Raw genomic sequence first — 26,483 nt, 5'->3', positions numbered from 1 at the left:
AACAGCTGGCGGACCTGGTCGATAAGCTCCCGCCGGAGCAGTCCAGGCCATATCAGGAGGTGGTCAGGCAGCTGAAGGCGTGCAGAAAGTTCCTGTCCAGGGGGATTTTTGACACCTGTGACGTGGCATCTCGTGCTGCGGCCCAAGGTATAGTGATGCGCAGGCTCTCATGGCTGCGTGCCTCTGACCTGGACAACCGCACCCAGCAGAGACTGGCTGACGTCCCTTGCCGGGGGGATAATATTTTTGGCGAGAAGGTCGAGCAGATGGTTGACCAACTGCATCAGCGGGAAACCGCTCTCGACAAGCTCTCCCACCGGGCGCCTTCAGCACCCGCCCCCGCGGGCGGGCGTTTTTCCCGGGCTCGGCAGGCTGCACCCTATTCTTTTGCGAAGCGTAGGTACAACCAGCCGGCCCGAAGGCCTCGTCAGGCACAGGGACAGCCCCAGCGCGCTCGTTCCCGTCAACAGCGTGCGCCTAAGCAGCCCCCTGCGCCTCCACAGCAAAAGCCGGGGACGGGCTTTTGACTGGATCCACGGGAACATAGCCGCCCTACAAGTGTCCGTACCGGACGACCTGCCGGTCGGAGGGAGGTTAAAATTCTTTCACCAAAGGTGGCCTCTCATAACCTCCGACCAGTGGGTTCTCCAAATAGTGCGGTGCGGATACGCCCTGAATTTGACCTCCCTGCCTCCAAATTGTCCTCCGGGAGCTCAGTCTTTCAGCTCCCATCACAAGCAGGTACTTGCAGAGGAACTCTCCGCCCTTCTCAGCGCCAATGCGGTCGAGCCCGTACCACCCGGGCAGGAAGGGCAGGGATTCTATTCCAGGTACTTCCTTGTGGAAAAGAAAACAGGGGGGATGCGTCCCATCCTAGACCTGAGAGGCCTGAACAAATTCCTGGTCAAAGAAAAGTTCAGGATGCTTTCCTTGGGCACCCTTCTGCCAATGATTCAGAAAAACGATTGGCTATGTTCCCTGGATTTAAAGGACGCATACACTCACATCCCGATACTGCCAGCTCACAGACAGTATCTCAGATTCCGCCTGGGCGCACGGCACTTTCAGTATTGTGTGCTGCCCTTTGGGCTCGCCTCTGCCCCACGAGTGTTTACAAAGTGCCTCGTGGTGGTAGCGGCCTACCTACGCAAGCTGGGAGTGCACGTGTTCCCATATCTCGACGATTGGCTGGTCAAGAACACCTCGAAGGCAGGAGCCCTCCGGTCCATGCAGTGCACTATTCAACTTCTGGAGCTGCTGGGGTTTGTGATAAATTACCCAAAGTCCCATCTCCAGCCAACTCAGTCTCTGGAATTCATAGGAGCGCTGCTGAATTCCCAGACGGTTCAGGCCTACCTTCCCGAAGCGAGGGCCACCAATCTCTTGGCCCTGGCTTCGCAGACCAGAGCGTCTCAGCAGATCACAGCTCGGCAGATGTTGAGACTTCTGGGTCATATGGCCTCCACAGTTCATGTGACTCCCATGGCTCGTCTTCACATGAGATCTGCTCAATGGACCCTAGCTTCCCAGTGGTTCCAAGCCACCGGGAATCTAGAGGATGTCATCCGCCTCTCCACCAGTTGCCGCACTTCACTGCTCTGGTGGACCATACGGACCAATTTGACCCTGGGACGTCCATTCCAAATTCCGCAGCCCACGAAAGTGCTGACGACGGATGCATCCCGCCTGGGGTGGGGAGCCCATGTCGATGGGCTTCACACCCAGGGTCTGTGGTCCCTCCAGGAAAAGGATCTGCAGATCAACCTCCTGGAGCTCCGAGCGATCTGGAACGCACTGAAGGCTTTCAGAGATCGGCTGTCCTGCCAAATTATCCAAATTCGGACAGACAATCAGGTTGCAATGTATTACGTCAACAAGCAGGGGGGCACCGGATCTCGCCCCCTGTGTCAGGAAGCCGTCGGTATGTGGCGTTGGGCGTGTCGCTTCGGCATGCTTCTCCAAGCCACGTACCTGGCAGGCGTAAACAACAGTCTGGCCGACAGACTGAGCAGAGTCATGCAACCGCACGAGTGGTCGCTCCATTCCAGAGTGGTACGCAAGATCTTCCGAGAGTGGGGCACCCCCTCGGTGGATCTTTTCGCCTCTCAGACCAACCACAAGCTGCCTCTGTTCTGTTCCAGGCTTCAGACACACGGCAGGCTAGCGTCAGATGCCTTTCTCCTTCATTGGGGGACCGGCCTCCTGTATGCTTATCCTCCCATACCTTTGGTGGGGAAGACCTTACTGAAGCTCAAGCAAGACCGCGGCACCATGATTCTGATAGCGCCCTTTTGGCCCCGTCAGATCTGGTTCCCTCTTCTTCTGGAGTTGTCCTCCGAAGAACCGTGGAGATTGGAGTGTTTTCCGACTCTCATTTCGCAGAACGACGGAGCGTTGCTGCACCCCAACCTTCAATCCCTGGCTCTCACGGCCTGGATGTTGAGGGCGTAGACTTCGCTGCGTTGGGTCTGTCTGAGGGTGTCTCCCGGGTCTTGCTTGCCTCTAGGAAGGATTCCACTAAAAAGAGTTACTTTTTCAAGTGGAGGAGGTTTGTCGTTTGGTGTGAGAGCAAGGCCCTAGAACCTCGTTCTTGCCCTGCACAGAACCTGCTTGAATACCTTCTGCACTTATCAGAGTCTGGCCTCAAGACCAACTCAGTAAGGAATCACCTTAGTGCGATTAGTGCTTACCATTATCGTGTGGAAGGTAAAGCCATCTCTGGAGAGCCTTTAGTCGTTCGATTCATGAGAGGTTTGCTTTTGTCAAAGCCCCCTATCAAGCCTCCTACTGTGTCATGGGATCTCAACGTCGTCCTCACCCAGCTGATGAAACCTCCTTTTGAGCCACTGAATACCTGCCATCTGAGGTACTTGACCTGGAAGGTCATTTTCTTGGTGGCAGTTACTTCAGCTCGTAGGGTCAGTGAGCTTCAAGCCCTGGTAGCTCATGCTCCATATACCAAATTTCATCACAACAGAGTAGTGCTCCGCACCCACCCAAAGTTCCTGCCGAAGGTGGTGTCGGAGTTCCATCTTAACCAGTCAATTGTCTTGCCAACATTCTTCCCCAGGCCGCATACCCGCCCTGCTGAACGTCAGTTGCACACATTGGACTGCAAGAGAGCATTGGCCTTCTATTTGGAGCGGACGCAGCCCAACAGACAGTCCGCCCAATTGTTTATTTCTTTCGACCCTAACAGGCTAGGGGTCGCTGTCGGGAAACGCACCATCTCCAATTGGCTAGCAGACTGCATTTCCTTCACTTACGCCCAGGCTGGGCTGACTCTTGAGGGTCATGTCACGGCTCATAGTGTCAGAGCCATGGCAGCGTCGGTGGCCCACTTGAAGTCAGCCACTATTGAAGAGATCTGCAAGGCTGCGACGTGGTCATCTGTCCACACATTCACATCTCATTACTGCCTCCAGCAGGATACCCGACGCGACAGTCGGTTCGGGCAGTCGGTGCTGCAGAATCTGTTTGGGGTGTAAATCCAACTCCACCCTCCAGGACCCGAATTTATTCTGGTCAGGCTGCACTCTCAGTTAGTTGTTCTTCGTAGGTCAATTTCTGTTGTTCCCTCGCCGTTGCGAGGTTCAATTGACCTGGGTTCTTGTTTTGAGTGAGCCTGAGAGCTAGGGATACCCCAGTCGTGAGAACAAGCAGCCTGCTTGTCCTCGGAGAAAGGGTATGATACATACCTGTAGCAGTTGTTCTCCGAGGACAGCAGGCTGATTGTTCTCACCTACCCTCCCTCCTCCCCTTTGGAGTTGTGTTTCATCTTTTGCTAGTCATTCAACTGGCGGGAGCGGTCGCGCACGGGCGGGAAGACGGCCGCGCATGCGCGGTGGGCGTGCCCTGCGTGCCGACCGTCCCGCGAAGCTTCTTCCGGTTGGTGGGGGCTGCCGCGGACGTCAACCCAGTCGTGAGAACAATCAGCCTGCTGTCCTCGGAGAACAACTGCTACAGGTATGTATCATACCCTATACAGACACTTGAGATCTATACCAGGTTTATATCTAGACCCCTAATTGTGATCATATTTTATTAGCTAGAGCCATCCGTTGCTTCCGTTTATAGCTCCCCACTGTTCTCCAGTATACGCTAAAGCTTGTCGGTGCCAAGCAGCAGCATAAGGCAGAGAACTCTCAAGTAGGGTTCTTACTATTATATTTAAATAAAGTAGACTTATCTGATAAGTTAACCCGTACAGGAGTTTTTCTGTGTCTATCTGGTATTTTAATGGAATATGTTGATTTTTCCAGGACACACATGCAGGACTTGCAGGAAGTGACCCAGGATTTGCACTATGAAAATTTCCGTTCTGAACGACTGAAGCGCACTGGCAAGTAAGTGATAGGCTCTCGGCTTGACTTTGTGCCATCTTATGTATCTTTGTCTTTTAATTTTCCTCTTGCCTTCTTTCTTTCAGAAATGGGTTCCTGCTTGCGAAATATTTTATTGCTGTTCTGTACAGGCGAGAATGAGGTGGTTCTCAACAGTTAGAGATGAGGGTCTTGCCAAACTAGGCAGTAGAGGGGTGTCTGATTTCTGGGAGCACTGTCCCCAGCAAGGCTATTTCTAGCATTATGGTGGCTCACATTTATCTTATTTGGATTTAGCTCACACCTTTTCATTGGTAGCTCAAGATGAGTTACATTCAAGTACAGTAGGTATTTCCCTGTCCCTATAGGGCTTGCAGTTTGTAGGTAGCAGAGTGATTTTTTTTTCCCAAAGTGAAGAGCACCAGTAGGACTCGTGGCATTGATTTCATCCTGGTTTTACATCCTTTTGAAGATGCAAACTCCAGAATTATACACACAACTCCAAATGAGGTCCCACCAGAGACCTATAAAGAGGCACTGTTGCCTCCTCTTTCTTGCTGACCATTCTTCTCCATGTACACCCAAGCATCTTTCTGGTTTTTGCTGTTACCTTTTCAAACATGTAGAAAAAGTGATTGTAAAAGCCAGAAGGAAAAAGGAGATGATGTATTTCCTTTGTGTAAGTTTCTGGTGAGATCTCATTTGGAGTACTGTGTAAAAACCTGAAGGATTTCTGAGAGAGAGAGAGGAAGGGATTGTAGAGAAGGACTGATTAGATAGGCTGAATGACCTTTATTTGCTGTCATTTACTGTCTCTTTGATTTTATTTGATCCATGGTTTACCTGGTTCTCAATCCACTGCTTTACCAACCTGACTACTCCTTGGCATGTGCTAAGTAGAAGGTGTCATGGATTTGATATACTTGCCTCTCTGAGGGTACAACTAAAGCAGTTTACGTATGTTATCTGTCCCTAGTGGGCTTCCAATCTAAGTTTTGTACCTGGGGCAATGGAAGTGACTTACCAGGGTTACAAGGAGCTGCAGTGAGAATTGAACCCAGTTCCCCAGGTTTTCAGCCTATAAAACATTTCTTCCTGCCTTTCCAAGACCTAACAGTGTTTCTCCCTTTTGCCTGCAGGCCTGTAGAGGAGGAAGTGGTAGACAAAGACAGAATCCTGCAGCAAAAGGAAGCTGAGGTAAATATGGATTTCTTTAAACTTCATTCCCAGGTATTCATGGGATTACTGGAAACTTGACTGCAGGCAGGGAAACATCCTTGGTATAACTTGCTGAGGAATTACATGAGAGATAAGTAAGTAGTACAGTACTTATTTAAATCTGCAGAATAGTTCAGTCACCAGAAGATGGTGCTGTGCTCACCAGGCAAAAGTGATGCAGAACAACAACTTGAGATACTTCGTGCTGCATATGTGCAAACAGCTCACTTTATACCATACTACATATATAAATATTTGGTAATTTTCTAGTGTTATCACTTGAAAACGATTCCCAAAGAAAAGTTATGTTTGAGCCATGAAAATAAAATACCCATGCTGCAGTTTATGAGAGAGTAAAAATATTTAATTATGAATTAAAACTTAACTGTGTATCAGATCATAGCAAGGAGCAGAGAAATCATTCCATTAAATGGATTATTGTTTGCAGTTTGCATTCTGTTTCTTACAGTCCTGGAGTTGTTAAATATGTATTACAGGACTGCAGTGCAAAATGCATAAACACAACCCTAAAAATAAAGGCAAGTCTTCTCTACTGAAAGAGAGGAGTACCAGCCCTACTAAATAACCAGTTTTTCTGAAATATTATTCTGTAAATTAAAATAGTTGATGGCATGGCCGCCGAGGGGGCAGGGGGTGCAAAATTCCTGGTGCCGGGGACCGCCTCTGTCCTCCTGTTGGGACCTGGGTGATTGCATCAATGTGATAACCTGGTCCCGGCACACAGGAGCAGGAGGAGAGAGACTGACCCTGGCGCTGGGCCTCCCTTGGAGGTCGGAGAGGAGCAGACACACTGACGCAGGAGGGGGTGGGGGGCAGTGGTGGCCTGAGTGAGGGGTGGTGGCAGCTGCGTCTTTAGTGGGGGGTGGCAGCGGCCCTGCCCCGGGCCCAGCTCTGTCTCTCGGCGGCCCTGGTTGATGGCTGGCTTTGCCTATGCCTAGTAGCACCAGCTGCACTGTCATTTAGCGGATTTATTTCAGAGATGTGTTACAGAGATCCCCTCTCTTCCTTGTTTAGAGACCTGCACTTCAGCAGCTTTCTCCCTTTCCCTGTCCTCCTCCACTCATGTGATAGTACCAAAAGAAGCACTAGAAAGCTACTGTGATGCATACTTAGTTGTCTCACCATCAAGTGCGCAGGTCCACAGTTCTAGAGGCAGGACAAAGATCTGCCACTATCAAAATGGAGAGGCTCTCGGGGGTGGGAGACAGCAGAACAGAATTTTTAGTGCTCTGATGTCAGGGGTTTTACAATTTTAATTTTGGATGTTATGAATAATAGAGCAACACCCAGCATGAGAGAGTTAAAGGTATGAAGGATCACAGCCATACAACAGGAAAGAGTATGTGATGAAAGGTACTGTGTGCACCTTGTGTTTTCAACACAGCTATTTCCTCCTTCTACTTGGCTTGTTCCTGTATGTAGTGAAATCAGTTGTCCAAAATATGAAAATCTGAATTTTGACCAGATATAGGGGGAGGAATGTATTTCTCCTTATTTAGTGGATGTGCTTTAGGTGGCAGGTTAAGAATCTTACTACGGTGCTATATGGTGCCACCGTTAATTATCTTTTAGAGGTTTCTCAGAACTCTTCCTACTTAAAATAAGCCTCAATTTTTATTTGTACTTTCAATGAGGGGAAAAGTCAGTTTTATCAGACTTATATGTAGGCATTATCTATTGTGGAAGAAAATTTTAGGATATACAAGGAAACAAGCCAATTTATTTGTAATTTCAAAGAATGTTTTAAAAAAAAAACATGTTTTCTGTTTAACATGTGGGGTTACTGTATGATCTGTTGTGTGAGTCTCTAGAACTGATGGATGGGTTTTAGGGTTTATACCTGTTTTGTCTTTTTTTTTTTATTTTGTACTTATGATCGCAAACCACCGAGAGAGATTTTCTGGATGAGCAGTATGTTACATGTTTTTAAATAAGTAAATCTTTGCTTTAGTACACAAAATGAAACTTCAATAACTCCTTGCCTAATTAGTGGTGTCATTAGCAGACATAAATGTACTGAAGTTAGAAGGTTGCCTGAAAATGCAGATGCAAACCCCCTTTCTCTTATTTTTGCTCTGTTTGCAGTATATATTGACTCTCTAGCAAAAGCATGCAGTCTGTTCAGGCTGACAAAGCATTTTTCTTTCAGTGTACTGCAGGGGTAGCAGTGACAACTCCTCACCCCTTCTTGCATTTAAATGCATAATCCTCATTGTGTGACCTTGAATAACTTCTGCAGCCAGGGAACTCGCTCGGGGAGCAGTGCATGTTACCCCTCCTATCCCCTGCTCAATAGCAAGCTGTGTGCCACCTAATCAGCCTGACTTAAATGTATTTTTCTTGGCTCTGATGAAGAAAACTAGCTGCCTTCTTTGTAATGTTTGGTATCAAAGGTATTTTCCAGCAAAGCCTGCAAGTATCGTGGGAACATGTGAAGTGGCTAGCTCACCCCTAAGCATTGGTCTTTCTCCCTCCCTGACCAGAGGAAAGCCATAAATCTCTTGACATAGTTATTTTTATCCCTGCTTGCGTATTTTAATTTTGAAGATACATGAAACCATTTCATTCTGGAAAGAAGGATGTGAAGAGAATGGTGGGTTGTTAGCTTCCAACAGGAACATAACATGATCCCCTTCAGCTGAAGGTACATGCCAGAAAAATTCTAAAGGAACTATGCAATGCTATTAATTTGCTACTCAGAGTCCAGTATCTTCTTCCACTTCCTCTGTGTTCTTGAACAAGTCACTTAACCTCCATGTATTCATTTAGAAAGTTTGTTCCTTAAGGCTAAGATAACAGCTGAGGCAGATGTTCGGTGGTACATAAGTACCACCGTACTGGGAAAAGATCAAGGGTCTATCAAGCCCAGCATCCTGTCTCTGACAGCAGCCAATCCAGGCTTCAAGAACCCGGCAACCCCCCCTCCCCCCCCCCCCCAAAAAAAAAAATTAATAATGTTCAATGGACTTTTCCCTCGGGAATCTGTCCAAACCCCCTTTAAATTCCGTAAGGCCAGCTGCTTGTCACTACATTCTCCGGTAACAAGTTCCAGAGTCTAACTACATGCTGAGTAAAGAAAAACTTTCTCCTGTTTGTTTTAAATCTACCATATTCTAGCTTCATCTTGTCCCCTGGTTTTGTTGTTGTTTGAAAGTGTAAACAAACGCTTCACATCTGTCCGCTCTAATCCGCTCATTATCTTGTAGACTTCTATCATATCACCCCTCAGCCACCTTTTCTCCAAGCTGAAGAGCCCTAACCTTCTCAGCCTTTCCTCATAGGGAAGTTGTTCCATTCCCTTTATCATTTTCGTCGCCCTTCTCTGCACCTTTTCTAATTCAAAAATATCTTTTTTGAGATGCGGCGACCAGAATTGGACACAATACTCGAGGTGCGGTCACACCATGGAGCGATACAACGGCATTGTAACATCCTTGTGTTTGTTTTCCATCCCTTTCCTAATAATACTCAACATTCTGTGCGCTTTCTTAGCCGTTGCAGCACACTGAGCAGAAGTTTTTAACGTCTTATCCACGATGACTCCCAGATCCCTTACTAGATCTGTAACTCCTAACACGGAACCTTGCATGACATAGCTGTAATTCAGGTTCCTCTTACCCACATGCATCTCTTTGCCCTTGTCAACATTGAACTTCATCTGCTACTTGCACTCCCAATCCCCCAGTCTCACGAGGTCCTCCTGTAATCTTTCACACTCCTCCTGTGACTTGACGACCCTGAATAATATTTTCTGTTCAATCATAGAACCCTGAAACCCCCTACCACCTCTAGGACATTTATAAATATTACTCCCATCTCTAGGTCATTTATAAATATGTTAAAAAGCAGCAGTCCCAACACAGACCCCTGTGGGACCCCACTAACTACCCTTCTCCACTGAGAATACTGACCATTCAACCCTACTCTTTGCTTCCTATCTTTCAACCAGCTCTTAATCCATAGTAATACCCTACCTCCGATCCCATGACTCTCCAGTTTCCTCATGAGTCTTTCATGAGGCACTTTGTCAAATGCCTTTTGAAAATCCAGATACACAATATCCACCGGCTCCCCATTGTCCCCTCAAAAAAAGTGCAGTAGATTGGTGAGGCAAGACTTCCCTTCATTAAATCCATGCTGACTTTGTCTCATCAGCCCATGTTTTTGTACGTGCTCTGTAATTTTATTCTTGATAATAGCCTCTACCAATTTTGCCTGGTACCGACGTCGGACTCACCGGTCCTTCACTGTTTCTCGTTGGCTGTCCATGTGCTTTGGCTTGGATTAGAGAGGAGAAGCTTGGAATCTTCTTAGAATTTCAACCTACTCGAGAAGCCTTCAGAGTTTTTATAGCTGGGGAGAGAATTGATATATCAGCAGAGCCTGCGAGTTTAGTGCCATGACCTGGAAGTATGCAGAGGTGAAAGGCAGCTAGTCCCAACAATGCTGGAATTTGTACAGATGAGCCCTGGAATCAAGGGAACTTCCACTGCTGCTTTCTTAGCTCTAGGACTGGAAAGGAGACAATTAGGTTTACCATCTTAGACTGAGGTTGGTGGTGGTGTAGGTCCAGAGAGGAGACTGGGTGCTTCCAGTAAGGGTCTTGGTGAGATGAAACCGGTTATGGTGACTAGAGTCACTGGGGGAAGTCAAGAGTTTGAATCCCTCCTAATTTATTGCTGTCAATTTTAAAGAGGACTGAAATGGAGACTGATAAAATGAGGAAAGGTCAAAATTTTGCATCAGGCATAGATGATCAAAAATACCATCCTGGAAGCCCAGAGCCAGATATATTCCATGTATTTAAAAAGGAGGATGGAATGCCAAACAGCCAGCATGGTTAAAAAATGAGGTGAAGGGATGCCTTTAGTGCTAAAAGAACTTCCTTCAGAGAATGGAACAAGGATCCAACTGAAGATAATAGGAAACAGCATAAGGAATGGCAAGTCAAATATAAAGCACTGATAAGGAAGGCAGAGAGAGACTTTGAAAAGAAGCTTTCCTTGAGCAAAAACATATAATTTTTAGTTACATTTGAAGCAAGATGCTGGTAAAAGAATCGGTTGGACCACTAGATGATTGAGTGGTAAAAGGGAGGACAAGGCTATAGCAGAGAGACTAAATGAATTTTTTGCTTTGATCTTTACTGAGGAAGATATAGGGGAGATACGCGTGCCAGAAATGGTATTTAATGATAAGTCAGAGGAACTGAACCTGGAAGATGTAATGGGGCAATTTGACAAACTAAAGAGTAGCAAATCACCAGGACAAGATGGTATACATCCCAGAGTACTTAATAATCAGTGGTAATTTCCTTAATATACCAGTAAATTTTTCAATCTGATAAAAAGTCTATTATCCACAAAAGAAATAACCACAACCACTGAGTCCCCACCAACAGCAGAGCAACTGGCTACTTTTGTTTCAAACAAAAAATAGTTAAAATCAGAGGAGGAGTACTCAAATTAAAATCAACGATCAAGATATTTACGAAAAATAGTCAGATACACATACAGGAATAGCCACCAACAGAATCTGGTCTTCCTTCCAACTACCAACCCATGACACAGTAAAACATTACATCCTAAAATACTCAACCTCACAATGCATACTAGACCTTGTCCTGGGTACCTTATGAAGGAAGCTCCTATTATATTCATTAATCTGCTTCAGCAGCATATCTCCTTCCTACTATTCCATGGCACGTTCCCTGATAATAAAGGGTCTATTATCCTAACACCAATACCAAAAAAACAATTCAATCACCATAACTGATTTAACAAACTACAGACCAGTAGCCTCCATTCCTTTGATGATAAAGGCAATGGAAGGTATAGTACATAAGTAATGCCACACTGGGAAAAGACCAAGGTTCCATCGAGCCCAGCATCCTGTCCACGACATCAGCCAATCAGGCCAAGGGCACCTGGCAAGCCTCCCAAACGCACAAACATTCCATACATGTTATTCCTGGGCTTTTGGATTTTTCCAAGTCCGTTTAGTAGCGGTTTATGGACTTGTCCTTTAGGAAACCGTCCAACCCCTTTTTAAACTCTGCTAAGCTAACCGCCTTCACCACATTTTCCGGCAATGAATTCCAGAGTTTAATTACATGTTGGGTGAAGAAAACTTTTCTCCGATTTGTTTTAAATTTACTACACTGTAGTTTAATCGCATGCCCCCTAGTCCTAGTATTTTTGGAAAGCGAGAACAGACGCTTCACATCCACCTGTTCCACTCCACTCATTATTTTATATACCTCTATCATGTCTCCCCTCAGCCGTCTCTTCTCCAAGCTGAATAGCCCTAGCCTCCTTAGTCTTTCTTCATAGGGAAGTCGTCCCATCCCCGCTATCATTTTAGTCGCCCTTCGCTGCACCTTTTCCAATTCTACTATATCTTTCTTGAGATGCGGCGACCAGAATTGAACACAATACTCAAGGTGCGGTTGCACCATGGAGCGATACAACGGCATTATAACATCCTCACACCTGTTTTCCATACCTTTCCTAATAATACCCAACATTCTATTCGCTTTCCTAGCCGCAGCAGCACACTGAGCAGAAGGTTTCAGTGTGTTATCGACGACGACACCCAGATCCCTTTCTTGGTCCGTAACTCCTAACGTGGAACCTTGCATGACGTAGCTATAGTTCGGGTTCTTTTTTCCCACATGCATCACCTTGCACTTGCTCACATTAAACGTCATCTGCCATTTAGCTGCCCAGTCTCGTAAGGTCCTCTTGTAATTTTTCACAATCCTGTCGCGAGTTAACGACTTTGAATAACTTTGTGTCATCAGCAAATTTAATTACCTCGCTAGTTACTCCCATCTCTAAATCATTTATAAATATATTAAAAAGCAGCGGTCCTAGCACGGACCCCTGAGGAACCCCACTAACTACCCTTCTCCATTGTGAATACTGCCCATTTAACCCCACTCTCTGGTTTCCTATCCTTCAACCAGTTTTTAATCCACAATAGGACATTTCCTCCTATCCCATGACCCTCCAATTTCCTCTGTAGCCTTTCATGAGGTACCTTGTCAAACGCCTTTTGAAAATCCAGATACACAATATCAACCGGCTCCCCTTTGTCCACATGTTTGTTTACTCCTTCAAAGAATTGAAGTAAATTGGTCAGGCAAGATTTCCCCACACAAAAGCCGTGCTGACTCGGTCTCAGTAATCCATGTCCTCGGATGTGCTCTGTAATTTTGTTTTTAATAATAGCCTCTACCATTTTCCCCGGCACCGACGTCAGACTCACCGGTCTATAATTTCCCGGATCGCCCCTGGAGCCTTTTTTAAAAATTGGCGTTACATTGGCCACCCTCCAATCTTCCGGTACCATGCTCGATTTTAAGGATAAGTTGCATATCACTAGCAGTAGCTCCACAAGCTCATTTTTCAGTTCTATCAGTACTCTAGGATGAATACCATCCGGTCCAGGAGATTTGCTACTCTTCAATTTGCCGAACTGCCCCATTACGTCCTCCAGGTTTACCGTGAAGTCAGTAAGTTTCTCCGACTCGTCCGCTTGAAATACCATTTCCGACACCGGTATCCCACCCAAATCTTCCTCGGTGAAGACAGAAGCAAAGAATTCATTCAGTCTCTCCGCTACGTCTTTGTCTTCCTTGATCGCCTCTTTTACCCCTCGGTCATCCAGCGGCCCAACCGATTCTTTTGCCGGCTTCCTGCTTTTAATATACCGAAAAAATTTTTTACTATGTTTTTTTGCCTCTAATGCTATCTTTTTTTCGTAATCCCTCTTGGCCTTCTTTATCTGCGCCTTGCATTTGCTTTGACACTCCTTATGCTGCTTCTTGTTATTTTCAGACGGTTCCTTCTTCCATTTTCTGAAGGCGTTTCTTTTAGCCCTAATAGCTTCCTTCACCTCACTTTTCAACCAGGCCGGCTGTCTTTTGGAGTTCCGTCTTTCTTTTCTAATTCGCGGAATATGTATGGCCTGGACCTCCAGGATGGTATTTTTGAACAGCATCCACGCCTGTTGTACAGTTTTTACTCTCTCAGTTGCCCCCCTAAGTTTTTTTTTTTAACCGTTCTTCTCATTTTATCATAGTCTCCTTTTTTAAAGTTAAACGCTAACATATTTGACTTTCTGTGTACAGTTACTTCAAGGTCGATATCAAAACTGATCATATTATGGTCACTGTTATCAAGCGGCCCCAGTACCATAACGTCCCTCACCAGATCATGCGCTCCACTAAGGACCAAGTCTAGAATTTTTCCTTCTCTCGTCGGCTCCTGCACCAGTTGCTCCATAAAGCTGTCCTTGATTTCATCAAGGAATTGTATCTCTGTAGCGTGTCCCGATGTTACATTTACCCAGTCTATATTTGGATAATTGAAGTCACCCATTATTATCACATTGCTCATTTTGTTCGCGTCTCTGATTTCTTTTATCATTTCTGTGTCTACCTGTTCATCCTGGCGAGGCGGACGGTAGTACACTCCTATCACCGTTTTTTTCCCTTTTATACATGGAATTTCAACCCACAATGATTCAAAAGTGTGATTTGTGTCCTGCTGAATTTGTAATCTATCTGAGTCAAGGCTCTCGTTAATATACAATGCTACCCCTCCACCAGTCCGGTCCACCCTATCACTACGATATACTTTGTACCCCGGTATGACAGTGTCCCCACTGGTTATCCTCCTTCCACCAGGTCTCAGTAATGCCTATTATATCCAATTTTTCGTTTAGTGCAATATATTCCAACTCTCCCATCTTATTTATTAGACTCCTAGCATTTTCATATAGACATTTCAGAGTATATTTGTTGTTCTTATTTGCATGATGCTTAGCGCCTGACACTATTGATTTGACATCTCTTGTCTGATCTTTAGTTGTATTTAAGGGCACCTGGTCTACCATGGTCTGTTGTGCAACCTCACTATCCAGAAACCCTATCTTCCCTGTTTGTGAGGTATCTTTGCAAGATACCTTTTCCCGAACCATGCGCTTTTGAGCGACTGTCGGCCTTCCCCCCATTTCTAGTAGCAGCACAAACTATGGACTACCTTTCACGTTTATCTCTACTACACAAATTACAATCAGGTTTCAGACCTTGTATAGCACCTAGACTGTCCTTACTACCCTAGTATCAAATCTCAGAAAAGAAATTAGCATAGGGTCTAAGATCTTAATAATGCAGTTCGATATGTCTAGCGGATTCGATGTAGTAGATCATAATATCCGACTAAACATACTAGACAACTTTGGCATATGTGGCACAGTCCACAAATGGTTTCAAGGATTCCTGAAAGCAAGATATTACAAAGTGAAAATGAAGGAACCTTATCCTCTCCTTGGTCACCGGACTATGGCGTCCCGCAGGGCTCTCCACTATTGCCCATACTGTTTAATGATGCCACCACTAGGTAACAGACTAGAAACAGCAGGATTCAAAACATTCATATATGCTGACGATGTTACCATAAACCTTCAAAAAGAACATTCAAGACATCTTACAAAAGGCAAAACTTGGCTTAAATTTGATGGAAACCTGGGCCTCAGAATCCAAACTAAAGCTAAATAAAGAAAAAACTAAATTCATGGTCATTACCAACCTATTTGACCAAAACAACTACAACTGTTTCAGAATTGACAACACTTCATCTGTATTGTAAAATTGGATTCTTTCAACAAATTACTTTCTTATACATTATTCTTTATGTATTCTGTACGGTTTATTGTAAGCCACATTGAACTCAAACTTTTTGGGATAATGTGGGATATAAATGTAATAAATAAATAGAACTAAAACAATGAAATTGCAGATCTATTATAAGTAATTTGTAATTACTCTTTAAAATTGAAAGTGCTACCGGCAGATTGGAAGGTGACCAATGCAACACCATTTAAAAAAAAAATGTTCAAGAGGTGACCCAGTAAATTGTAGACAGGTGAGCTGATGTCTGTTCTGGGAAAAATGGTAGAGACTGTTATAAAAAACAAAATACTGCCCATATATGTAGGCATGGATTCTGGTTCAACAGTTTTTATTGATGACCAATAACAATGTATGTACACCAAAATTTCAGTTGACAAAATATTCATATGAGAATCAAAAGGATATATAGTTCATCATCAAACTTTTAATAATAATCTCCCTCCCACTCCTACCCCAAACTCCCCTTAGGCTATTATTTTATTACATGTCAATATTATTCATTAATGGCACAACATAGCCAACCAAAACCAGCAGAATTAGAAGGAAGTTATAATAAACAGCGAAGTACATGAAAGAACCAGGACAATCAGTAAATAAAACAAAGGGTCCGCCATCAAGGAGTTTTTGTTTTGTTAAGAGAAAAAAAAATCTTTTTCCTCCTCCTTTCCTTATCCTTGCCCTCAGTTCCTCCCACACCCTAACTTTCAGAATCCGGTATGAAAGAGAGCCTAATATCCAAACAACAAAGAAACATCTTAAGGGAAATTATCTCAGTCCCCCGAGTTCCTAAAGGGGGTTCACCATGAGACTGTGTATTCATTGCGGAGTCAAAGATTGTATATATTGACCCAAATGGAAAGAACACATTTTCTACAATTGGAGGATGAGCATGCCCCTCCTGCATTCTAGTAATATAAGATCATGAAATCTATTATGCCAATGCCAGTAGTCTGGCGTTGCCTCACTTTTCCAGATGCTCAAAATAACTCGTTTGTCCAGAATACAAGCTTTATGAATCAATTGTTGAGCATCTGTACTCTGCAATGCAAATAGTTCATATTTATCCAAAAGAGCTCCAAAAGGGGAAAATGAAATGCGCGAGCCCAACAAAACTTCTAAATAATGGAAAATAGCAGTCCAAAATGCCTGCAGCAAAAGACACTCCCAGAGAAAGTGAAAAAAATGAACCCGGATTCCACTGACATTTCAAGCATAGAGGCACATCAGTACTCCCCATCTTGGGCTTTGGTTAAGTATGCCCTATGTAATACCCAAAACTGACATTCTCGAAGCTCCACACTCATCTCCAGGTTTGGAATGCGAGATGTCAGTTTGACAAAGTCTAAGGCGAGATTAGGCGGACCCAAATCCTGTGCCCAACGGAGTTGAAGAACCTCTTTGTCTTTCGAAGGAGAGAGTCTTGTCTGTTCTTTTTTTTTTTGAAAATATCTTTATTGTGTCTTTGGTGCATAATAATGTCAAGATAAAGTACAAAAAATAAAGTGCAAACACATGTCCCTACAAGGGGACTTCCGCTGGTACAACAACAAACCAAGTGAAAGCCAATACACATGTATATCACAAAATAGACTGCACATCTATGGCTTATAGTTATGTAAAACACCTTTGACTTTTTGATTAAGGTTAAACTTCCCACCCCTCCCATCCTCCCCCCCCCCCCCCCCCCCCCCCCCCCCCCCCTGTTGTCCACTGCTAGTAACCAAACAATTCTAATCTCTCTGATTTCCTCTTGGAGATTCCTTTCGCTCCCCTCTCTCGAGTGTTAGTTTAGCATCATTTAGTCCTCAATTATTCTCAGCTGAGGATCCAACAGCAATGCTTCAGCCTCAGGAATTCTACCCCATAGCAGTCGGTATTGCTGCAATCCTGGATATGCATGAGGTTGTATCGTCTTCATTACCCAACTAGCCATTTCTCTCATCAGGCCCATCCACACTTTAAGTTGGGGAGGGGCATTATCTATCCATGACATCAGAATGCACTTTTTGACTAGTATGGTGGCCACTATTACGAACTTACATTGGGCCTCACTCAGCCCTTGCTCTCTCAGATTCATCGAGCTACCCAAGTATGCAACTGAGTAGGACCAATCAAATTCATCTTGTACCAAGCGTTCTATATGTGTAAGGGTGCCCTGCCAAAGCTTACCCAACTTAGGGCATTCCATAAAGGAGTGCAGTAGTGTTCCCACATGCGCTCTACATTTCACACATTGATCATCGGGCCACAACCCCAGTGCTTTCCCCTTTGCCCTGGAGACGTGAACCCTGTGCAAAATGCGAAATTGTATCTCCTGTAAAGCAGTGTTTGGTGTTACTTTGCAAAGCTCTCCAAAGGCCTTCCCTAATTCTTCCTCAGTCACTGTGCCCCCAATTTCTTTACTCCAAGTGTGCGCTAAGTGCTGCAGATATGTAACTTGTCTATTGTCCCTGATAATCTTATACCACATAGACAACTTATTTAATATGGGTGGCACTTGCATAAACACCAAATCCAGTTTACCAAAGGATACCGGGCCCCCATATTTACGCTCTATTGACAATACATAGTCCCTAGCTTGCAAAAAGGCAAAAAACTGGGTATTAGGGATGCTCCATGCGCGCCTGATCTGTTCGAAGGACGGGAAAGTCTGCTCACCCACCCGGCGGAAATCCCCAATGTATCTGCACCCCTTTGCTCTCCAAGAGTGGAATATCGTATTTCCAAGGCCTGCTGGGAAGTCCGAATTTCCTGTCAAAGTGACAAAAGGACCCACTCCTTCCCTTGTTCCACCCAGGTCTCTCCACCATTTCCAAGCCCTCCGCAGTGCAAGCAAGTATGGACTGATTTTTACCCTACCAAAGCCACTAGCCTGTGCCGTGTCTATAAGTACGAATGGATCTAGAGGAGCACACCAACTCTCCCAGAAATCTTCCGGAGAGAAGGTCGTCCCTCCGGAATGTAACTCATGTATCCAACGCATCAGCGCTGCCACGTTGTATGCTCTGAGATCAGGCAGCCGAAGGCCTCCCTGTGTTTTATCTAGGACCAGTTTAGCAAATGAAATTCTGGGTCTCCTCGCATGCCATATAAACGAGGTAATTAAACTGCGATATTGGCTCTCCTCCCGTTTGCGAACCCATAAGGGCACCATCTGTAAAGGGTATAATACTTTCGGTAGCAGGACCATTTTTACTAGAGCCATTCGCCCCATAAAACTAACTGGGAGATCTTTCCATTTGTTGCATAACTTCTTAATGGCTTCCAATCTTTCCACTACATTTTTTTTGTACACCCATTCTACTTTTGCACTTAAGTACACTCCCAGATATTTGATCCCCTCCCTGGCCCATCCCAGCGGGAAGTCTGACATCTGAACACATGCACATGGGTTACTAATTGGGAGTGCCTCAGATTTTCCAAAGTTGATGCATAATCCCGAAAATTGACCAAACTTTTTAATAAGGTCCATCACCTGGAAGATACCTGTGGAAGCATCATCCACCAACAGCAACATGTCGTCAGCAAACATATTTATGCGGTATTCCCGACCTCCTACCTGAACCCCTTTCAGAGTCGGCTCTTGTCTGATTTTAGCTGCTAGTGGTTCGAGGGTGAGGATAAACAGAAGAGGCGACAATGGGCACCCCTGTCTGGTGCCTCCCCCCAAGCGCACAACAGGAGTCAGCATATCATTTATTATAATTTGGGCAGTGGGATTGCTGTATAGTGCCTGAACCCACTCCAAAAACTCACCCGTAATCCCATATTTTCGGAGCACCCAAAACAAGTATTCCCACACTACCTTGTCGAAAGCCTTTTCGGCATCTAGGCTTGCCATAATCTTATCCCCTGCTGTTTTACTACCCTCCAACAGAATGCGGCTGACCTTTAATATGTTGGCTGAGGCGAATCGGCCCCTTACAAAGCCCACTTGATCTTGATGGACCAGATGTGGCACCACTGCGCCCAGTCGCGCTGCTAAAACTGCCGCCAGAATCTTAATGTCCTGATTCAACAGGGATATAGGGCGATAAGAGCCTACAAGCTCCACATCTTTACCAGGTTTTGGTAATACCGTGATGTGCACATGATTCAGAACTGTGCCCATGTCACCCGAGACGCGTATTTCCTCACACATAGCCACTAATGATGGGACTATCTCACCCTGCAGTATTTTATAGAACTCTGTCCCCAGGCCATCAGGTCCAGGAGCTTTTGCTAATTTCAGTTGTTTTATGACATTCAGCACCTCCCGACCCTCAATCGGTCCATTTAGACTAGCTACCTGTGTCTCTGTAAGGGATGGTAATCTCAGCCCTGCAAAGAAGCTCTCGCAGCGTGCCTCTGAGAAGGAACCCTTTGCATAGAGGGAAGAATAAAACCGGACAAATTCTTGTTGAATCTCTGCCCTCCCCGTTTGTGCTTTACCTTGTGCATCCTTAATTTTTCCTATGAAACTTTTTCCACTTCTTTGCCGCACCAGGGATGCTAGCAGTTTCCCCGTTTTGTTGCCCCATCTGTGCATGCGGTATTTGTATAAACGGATATCATACAGTGCTCTGGCATCTAGCGCTGTCTGCAGCCTCTTTCTTGCTGCCGCATATTCTATCCTATTAACCTCTGAGGGCGAGAGAACAAGCCCTCTCCTTGCTCCCTGTACCTGGGCTATGAGTGTGTGGAGCTCCTTGTCCCTCTTTCTGTTGAGGGCTGCGGTGTACGCTAATATCTTTCCGCGTATCACTGCCTTTGCTGCTTCCCAAAAGACTCTGTTATTTACTGGCTGCTCTGAATTTTCTTCTACGTATTCTCCCCACACTTGCTTTAGATACTGGCAGAAGGCTTGGTCCTGGTACAGGGCCGGGTTCATGCGCCAACGACTCATCCTTTCCTTTTCACCCCACCTCAGTTGGACCCACACTGGGGCATGGTCAGAGACGACCGCCTCGCCAATTTCTGCTTTCTCAGCCAATCTCACTAAGGGTTGACTTATCAGCACGTAGTCAAGGCGCGCATGGACTCCGTGAGGATGAGAGAAAAAAGTGAATTCCCTCTCTTCTAGATGTAGTAGCCTCCAAATATCAATTACTCCCAGTTCATTGATAAGAAAGTTTACTCCCTTCCCATCATGGTCCCTGCTAACTGTCTTAGCTGGTTTCCGGTCTATTGAGGGATCACTAGTTATATTGAGGTCCCCCCCTAGTATAAATGGGTAGTTATCAAATGTGGTGAGCTTTGCAGCTAGTAGGGTAAAGAACTTCTGTGAATATATATTGGGTGCATATATACTACATATAGCCACTTTCTGTCCCTGCAGAAGGCCTGCTATGATTACATACCGGCCATCCGGGTCCTGATACAATCTGTGCAACTCAAATGCCAAGTTCTTTTTTAATAGGATTGCCACACCTCTCTGCCTGTTATTGTACGAGGCATAGTATACTTCCCCCACCCACTCTCTACGCAGTTTGACGTGTTCAGCGTTCCCCAAGTGTGTTTCCTGCAATAAGGCGATGTCAGCCTGTTGTTTCCGTAACGTCTGTAATATTTTAAAGCGTTTGACTGGTGAGTGGACTCCGTCCACATTTAGGGATATAACTCTCAAACTAGCCATACAAAAGCAATCTCCATATCCAAATGTTCACAATAGATTTCATGAGATTCACACCAAGGGGGCCTCCCAGCCAAACCCCCCAGGAAATTCTGGTAGCAGCGTGAAATGCGTTAGATAGCTCCTTCTGTTGTGCGGTGGACAACTTCTCTCCCGCTCCCTCCCCCCTCCTCTTCCCTCCCAGCCCCCCTCCCATGGAAGGATACCCCCCCCTACCTTCCAAACTCTCCCAACCATTCAACACATTCAATCTCCCCCCCAACCACATCCACGGCTTCTTCACCTCACTCATCCCCTTAACACTAACTCCCCCCGGTCCCTTGAGCTTACCCTACCCCCCTTACAAAATAGTCTCTTATAACCCTCTATGTGCATGTCCTATTTCTTCCCCCATGGCACCCTTCCTGTGTCATGCGGTACAATACTAATCATAATACGTTTGAACTGGAGTCTCTATGCATATACCGTTAACAGGTCTCTCACTAATGAGGCTTATAACATTTGAAACATATTAACCTTAACATGTAAACATAAACATAACTGGTCCCATACAGATATTCAATTACATGTTGTGAGACTCAGAATACCTGCGGACCATATCTGAGTGTTATACTCTTCAGGCACTACAGCTTGTCTTGTCTCTCACCCCACAGCTCTGGCATTTAAAGTGTAGTAAGAGCTTCGAGGAGGCTCCCCTTGCTTCCATACCGATAAAGATGTCCACTCGCTGCTTAGCATGATTCTGCTCCTCCCAGCTCCCCGCAAAGCCATCTCTCGCAGGCAGTTCTCATTGGTCTACTCCACTGATCTGCAGAAGTCCAACACTTGCAGTGAGCCTCCTACGTCTTACTTAGCTAGCTGTGGGGTTCTGCACATTATCAACTGATCATTGGCCACCAGGGCTGCGGCCACATATTCTGAATCCCAAAACTAAGGAAGAAAAAAAAAACGTTAGATGGAGGTTGGAAACAGGCATTCAGAGCTGCATGCGTTCCACATAGTTTCCCAGTTCATTAGGTTCTGTGAAGAAAAGTACTTTATTGTCCTGCATGATCCGAACTTTAGCGGGGAAAAGCAGAGCAAACTTTACTCCTTTCTCATACAGTCTCTTGCAATGCTGCCCCATCTTCCGACGCTGTTCAGTTACTGCAGCAGAGTAGTCTTGGAACATTAGGATTCTATGCCCGTCATATTCCAACTCCCCTTTCTTCTTCCGGAACGCTAGCAGAAGTTTCTCCTTATCAGCGTAATTTAGGATTCTGGCAATGACCGTCCTGGGGCATGCGTCTCCCTCTTTCAGGGCACCGAGTCTATGTACCCGCTCAACCTTCAATCCTTTCTCAGGCCCCTGTAATCCCAGCTTTTCCGGCAGCCATGACTCCATGAAGTGCCATAAATCTTTCTCTTTTACTGTCTCAGGGAGTCCCACTACTCTCACATTATTTCTTCTGCTCCTATTCTCCAGTTTTTCCAGTTTCCCGCATTTCTGTTCAAGTTCCACCAACCTCGTGTCTGCTGCCTCTGCCCTGTCCTCCTGCCTGGAGATTCTTTCCTCTGCTTGTTGCAGCCTCGCGCCCTGCCGCTCCACTGCCTCTCTGATTTGCTCCACCGATGTTTGGAACTTGGATAGTTTTTCTTCCAGTATTGCGGTAACTTGCTGGATCAAATCTTTAAAGGCGTCTGCTGGCTGGCTGATCTCCCCCGCGGCCATATTTACCGTCGCCATTTTGGCGCGCGCTTCCACCTCGCGGGTCTTTTTAGGCCGCTGAGTCTTAGCGGGCATACCCGTCTCCCGTCCTCGCTGGGCTGCCGACTAGGGCGCAGATGCGCTGCCCTACTCTTCCGCTGCACTGATCTCCGTTTTTCTTATCTTAAAAGAGATTTTTGCGGTTGAATTAGCTGGTTTTCAGGGGCGTCGGGAGCGGAGCTAGATCGCGTGCGTCCGATCAGCCGCGTTGCATCATGGGACCCCCCGTCTTGTCTGTTCTAATGTAAGTTTCTACTTTCTTTACTATCCTGTCCTATGTGATCATTGGTGTTCCTTTCCTTTTTTTGATTTAGTATGTACACTGCTTTGTATGTCCCTCATTAGGTGGTATATCAAGAGATTGGTAAATAACAAAGGTGAGCTGATGGATATTGCATATCTGGATTTGCAGAAGGCATTTGACAAAGTACCTCTTAAACGGTTTCTGAGGAAATTGAAAAGTCATAGGCTAGGAGACAGTGTCCTATTGTGGATTAAGAACTGGTTAAAGCAGTGGTTCCCAAATTGCGGCACCCCAGTGTCTAGAATTATTCCTTTATACTCAACACACTCCCCTGAAGTGTGCCGCAGCATATTTTCCCCACTTCCTCCAGCTCAGGAAAAGAGCACCATCTGCACCCCCACCCCCGGAGACAGGGATGGAAGTGTAAATAGCATCGCAGAGCCTAGTTGGAACCCATGCATTCTCAGTCAGTGTTTGCCAGTTCCGCCTCTCTCTGACCTCAGAAGCTACATCAGAGGGAGCAGGACTGAAGGAGGCCTAGCATGCACTGGAGCTCTGAGGCCCTGTGCTGCTGTTTTCAGTCTGACCGGCACAGAAAACGGAAGATGGGGGGGGGGGCATGTTGGACACGAGGCAAGATGCATAGGGAGATCTGTGGGGATCATACTGAGTACGGAGAAAGGTAGGAAGGGAAGATCGGGGAGGATACACTGGGCACTGAGGAAGGTGGGACGAAAAGATTGGAGGGCTTGAGGAGCATGCAAGGGGATCAGGGGACGTGCTGGGCATGGAGAAAGGTAGGAAGGGAGATTAGGGTGTTATGGACACGGAGGGAGGTGGGAGGGGAGATTGAGGAAGCATACTGGTGAGTAGGAAGGTGGGAGGGGAGATCGAGGAGGCATGCTGGGCACAGAGGAAGGTGGGAGGTGAGATCGAGGAAGCATTCTGGGCACAGAGGAAGGTGAGAAGGGGAGATTTGAAGGGAACATGCTGGATATGGTGGAAGGAGAGATTGGGGCATGCTGAGCATGGAGGAATGTGGTAGGAGAAATGAGGGGTCATGCTGGTCATGGAGGAGAGTGGGAAGAGAGATTGAGGTGATATGCTGGGTACAGAGGAGTGAAGGTGGAAGGAAAGATTGAGGGAGGTGCAGGAGAGGTGGGAAAGTGGAAGGAGATATCAGAGGGAGATGCTGGAAATTTGGAAGGAGATATCAGGGGAGTGGAAGGAGATATGCTGGGCAAGAATGAAGGAAAGACAGAAGAGATGCCTGTCATCGATGGAAAGAGAAGAAAGGGGAGATTAGAAATGGGTGGGAGAGAGAGGGAGGGCTGAGGCTGGATGAAAGTTGGGAGAGAGGGAATCAGACACTGGATGGAAAGGGGGAAGAGAAGGAGGGCATGTGCGGAAATGCTGAGGTAGGTTGCTGAATTATGCCACCGATTTGCTCGCTGTGCAAGCAGCATGGAGCTTGGGCCTCGGGCAGTGGACTTCTTCAGCTGGCACGGCTCGGGCATCCCCACCAGCAAAAGTATGACTCAATGCTGGTGGGGGTGGGGAGACCTGAGAGGAAATGTGGCACCTAGGGGATCCATGACCTGAAAACAATTTTGGGAACTACTGGATTAAAGGATAGAAAACAGAGTAGGGTTAAATACACAGTAATATAGTAAATGATGGCAGATAAAGACATGCACAATCCAGCCTGCCAACAAGTCGACCAGAACCACATGTGTCACTCTGCTAAGGTTAGTCATTCATGCTTAAACACTGGTTAGCAATTTGTCATTATGCCAATTAAATATAATGGAGTGTTGGGACAATATTTATTATAACCAAAATATTGGTAACAGTATTTAACTTACTATTTAAGATGCCTTCCCCTACCTTTTGAGTTGTACAGCACCCTCACTTGCATCATATGATAATAAAGTGATATACAATACTGGGGTTGTTGAATCTTCATCTGTCTTTTGCCATTTGTGGGACGCAGACCTTAAAAGTCTGTCTGGCATTGGCCTTAGCTTCCCAATACTGGAGTAGCCAAATCATCATCTGTCTTTTGCCCATTATGGGGGACAGCTGTAGAAGTCTTGGCTCCCACTATTCTTGCCCAACATAACACCTCAACAGCCACGTCGTGTGTCTATCCACTTTTTATTTAGACATTCCCTGTGTTTATCCCACACATTTTTTAATTCCTTCACCATTTTTGACTCCACCATCTCTCTTGGAAGAGCGTTCCAAGCATCCAGTACCCTCTCTGTGAAAAAGTTTTTCCTGACGTTTCTCTAAATCTACTGCTCTGCAAAATCAGTGGAGAAGGGTAAGTAGTGGGGTTCCCTAGGGAACCTCCTCAGTGCCTCTCCACTCTTATCTCCCCCTACACTCTTCCCAGGGAACTCTGTTCATTGGGTAAATCTCTCTTATTCCCTTCCGTTCCACTGGCAGCTCCAAACTCCATTCCTTTTATCTTGCTGCACCATATGCTTGGAATAGACTTCCTGAGCTAGTACGTCAAGCTCAATCTCTGGCCGTCTTAAAATTTAGGCTAAAAGCCCACCTTTTAGATGCTGCTTTTAACTCCTAACCGCTATTCACTTGTATAGTTCCTATGTTTGTTTTATCTTTCCCACCTTATTAAGAGGCAGATGCACTAAACGTTTTTCATCGTTAAATGAGCCCTCGGGGAAGAATTTCCGATCCTTTCCATGCACTAAAGCCTATTTTTCGACGGTAGTAGCAGCTAACGAAAACGGAATGGAGATGAGCAATTAGTGTGAAAACCCCATTGAAACGACATGCACTAACCTTTTCCGATTGCCTTTACGCAGGAAAAAGGCAGGAAAACTAACGAGAGGTCTGGACCTCTCGTTAGGACAGCTCCGTGGCAGGAAAAAGTGTTAAGTGAAAAAATAAACAAACTTTGAGCCAATCCCAGCGCATTAGCAGAGCTAAAAGCGCTGTGATTGGTCCAAAGGACCTCAGAAAACACATAAAAAAATAAAAATAAAAAAAGGATCGGGAGGGGGCAAGGGCGCTCATCAGGAGCGTCCTGTACGGACGGCCTTGCCCCCCCCCGCTGCTCCCCCACTTTCCGCTGCTCCCCCCACCCCGAAAAAGCAAACTTGTAGAAGCCCCTGCCCCCCTCCCTTCCTCACTACTCTCAGCTCCGCCTCCCGACATCCTCCGTCTGTGCCCCGCCCCCTTTGGGGATCGTCGCCGCCATTCCCCTTCTCCATCGGGCCCCCCTCCCTCTTACCGGGCCCGTGCAGCGCCTCTGTCCGAAGGCGCTGCACGGGCAAGAAGAACGCTGAATCAGCTGATGCCTGCCTTCGCGATAGAGCGTCTTTCTCCTCTTGGGCCCGCCCCTGTCTGACGTCAGTAACCTACGTAGGTTACTGACGTCAGACAGGGGCGGGCCCAGGAGGAGAAAGACGCTCTATCGATGCCATCGCGAAGGCAGGCATCAGCTGATTCTGCGTTCTTCTTGCCCGTGCAGCGCCTTCGGACAGAGGAGAGAGGCGCTGCACGGGCCCGGTAAGAGGGAGGGGGGCCCGATGGAGAAGGGGAATGGCGGCGACGATCCCCAAAGGGGGCGGGGCACAGACGGAGGATGT

The 26,483-nt window shown here is 46.2% G+C and overlaps 1 protein-coding gene across 1 annotated transcript in view; it reads left to right on the top strand.

The window, feature by feature from the left end:
* LOC115480025 (septin-2) overlaps positions 1-26,483 on the top strand; it is a 116,919-nt gene that overhangs the window by 57,067 nt on the left and 33,369 nt on the right. The window contains exons 10-11 of the mRNA XM_030218412.1: positions 4,263-4,346; positions 5,462-5,519. Coding sequence (XP_030074272.1) covers positions 4,263-4,346; positions 5,462-5,519 — 142 coding nt within the window. The remainder of the gene's footprint in view (positions 1-4,262; positions 4,347-5,461; positions 5,520-26,483) is intronic.

The sequence above is a fragment of the Microcaecilia unicolor genome, chromosome 11 (assembly GCF_901765095.1).
Source record: "Microcaecilia unicolor chromosome 11, aMicUni1.1, whole genome shotgun sequence".
Classification (NCBI taxonomy): domain Eukaryota; kingdom Metazoa; phylum Chordata; class Amphibia; order Gymnophiona; family Siphonopidae; genus Microcaecilia; species Microcaecilia unicolor.
The sequence above is the reverse complement of the archived record's forward strand: the minus strand, read 5'-3'. Positions and strand labels throughout refer to the sequence as shown.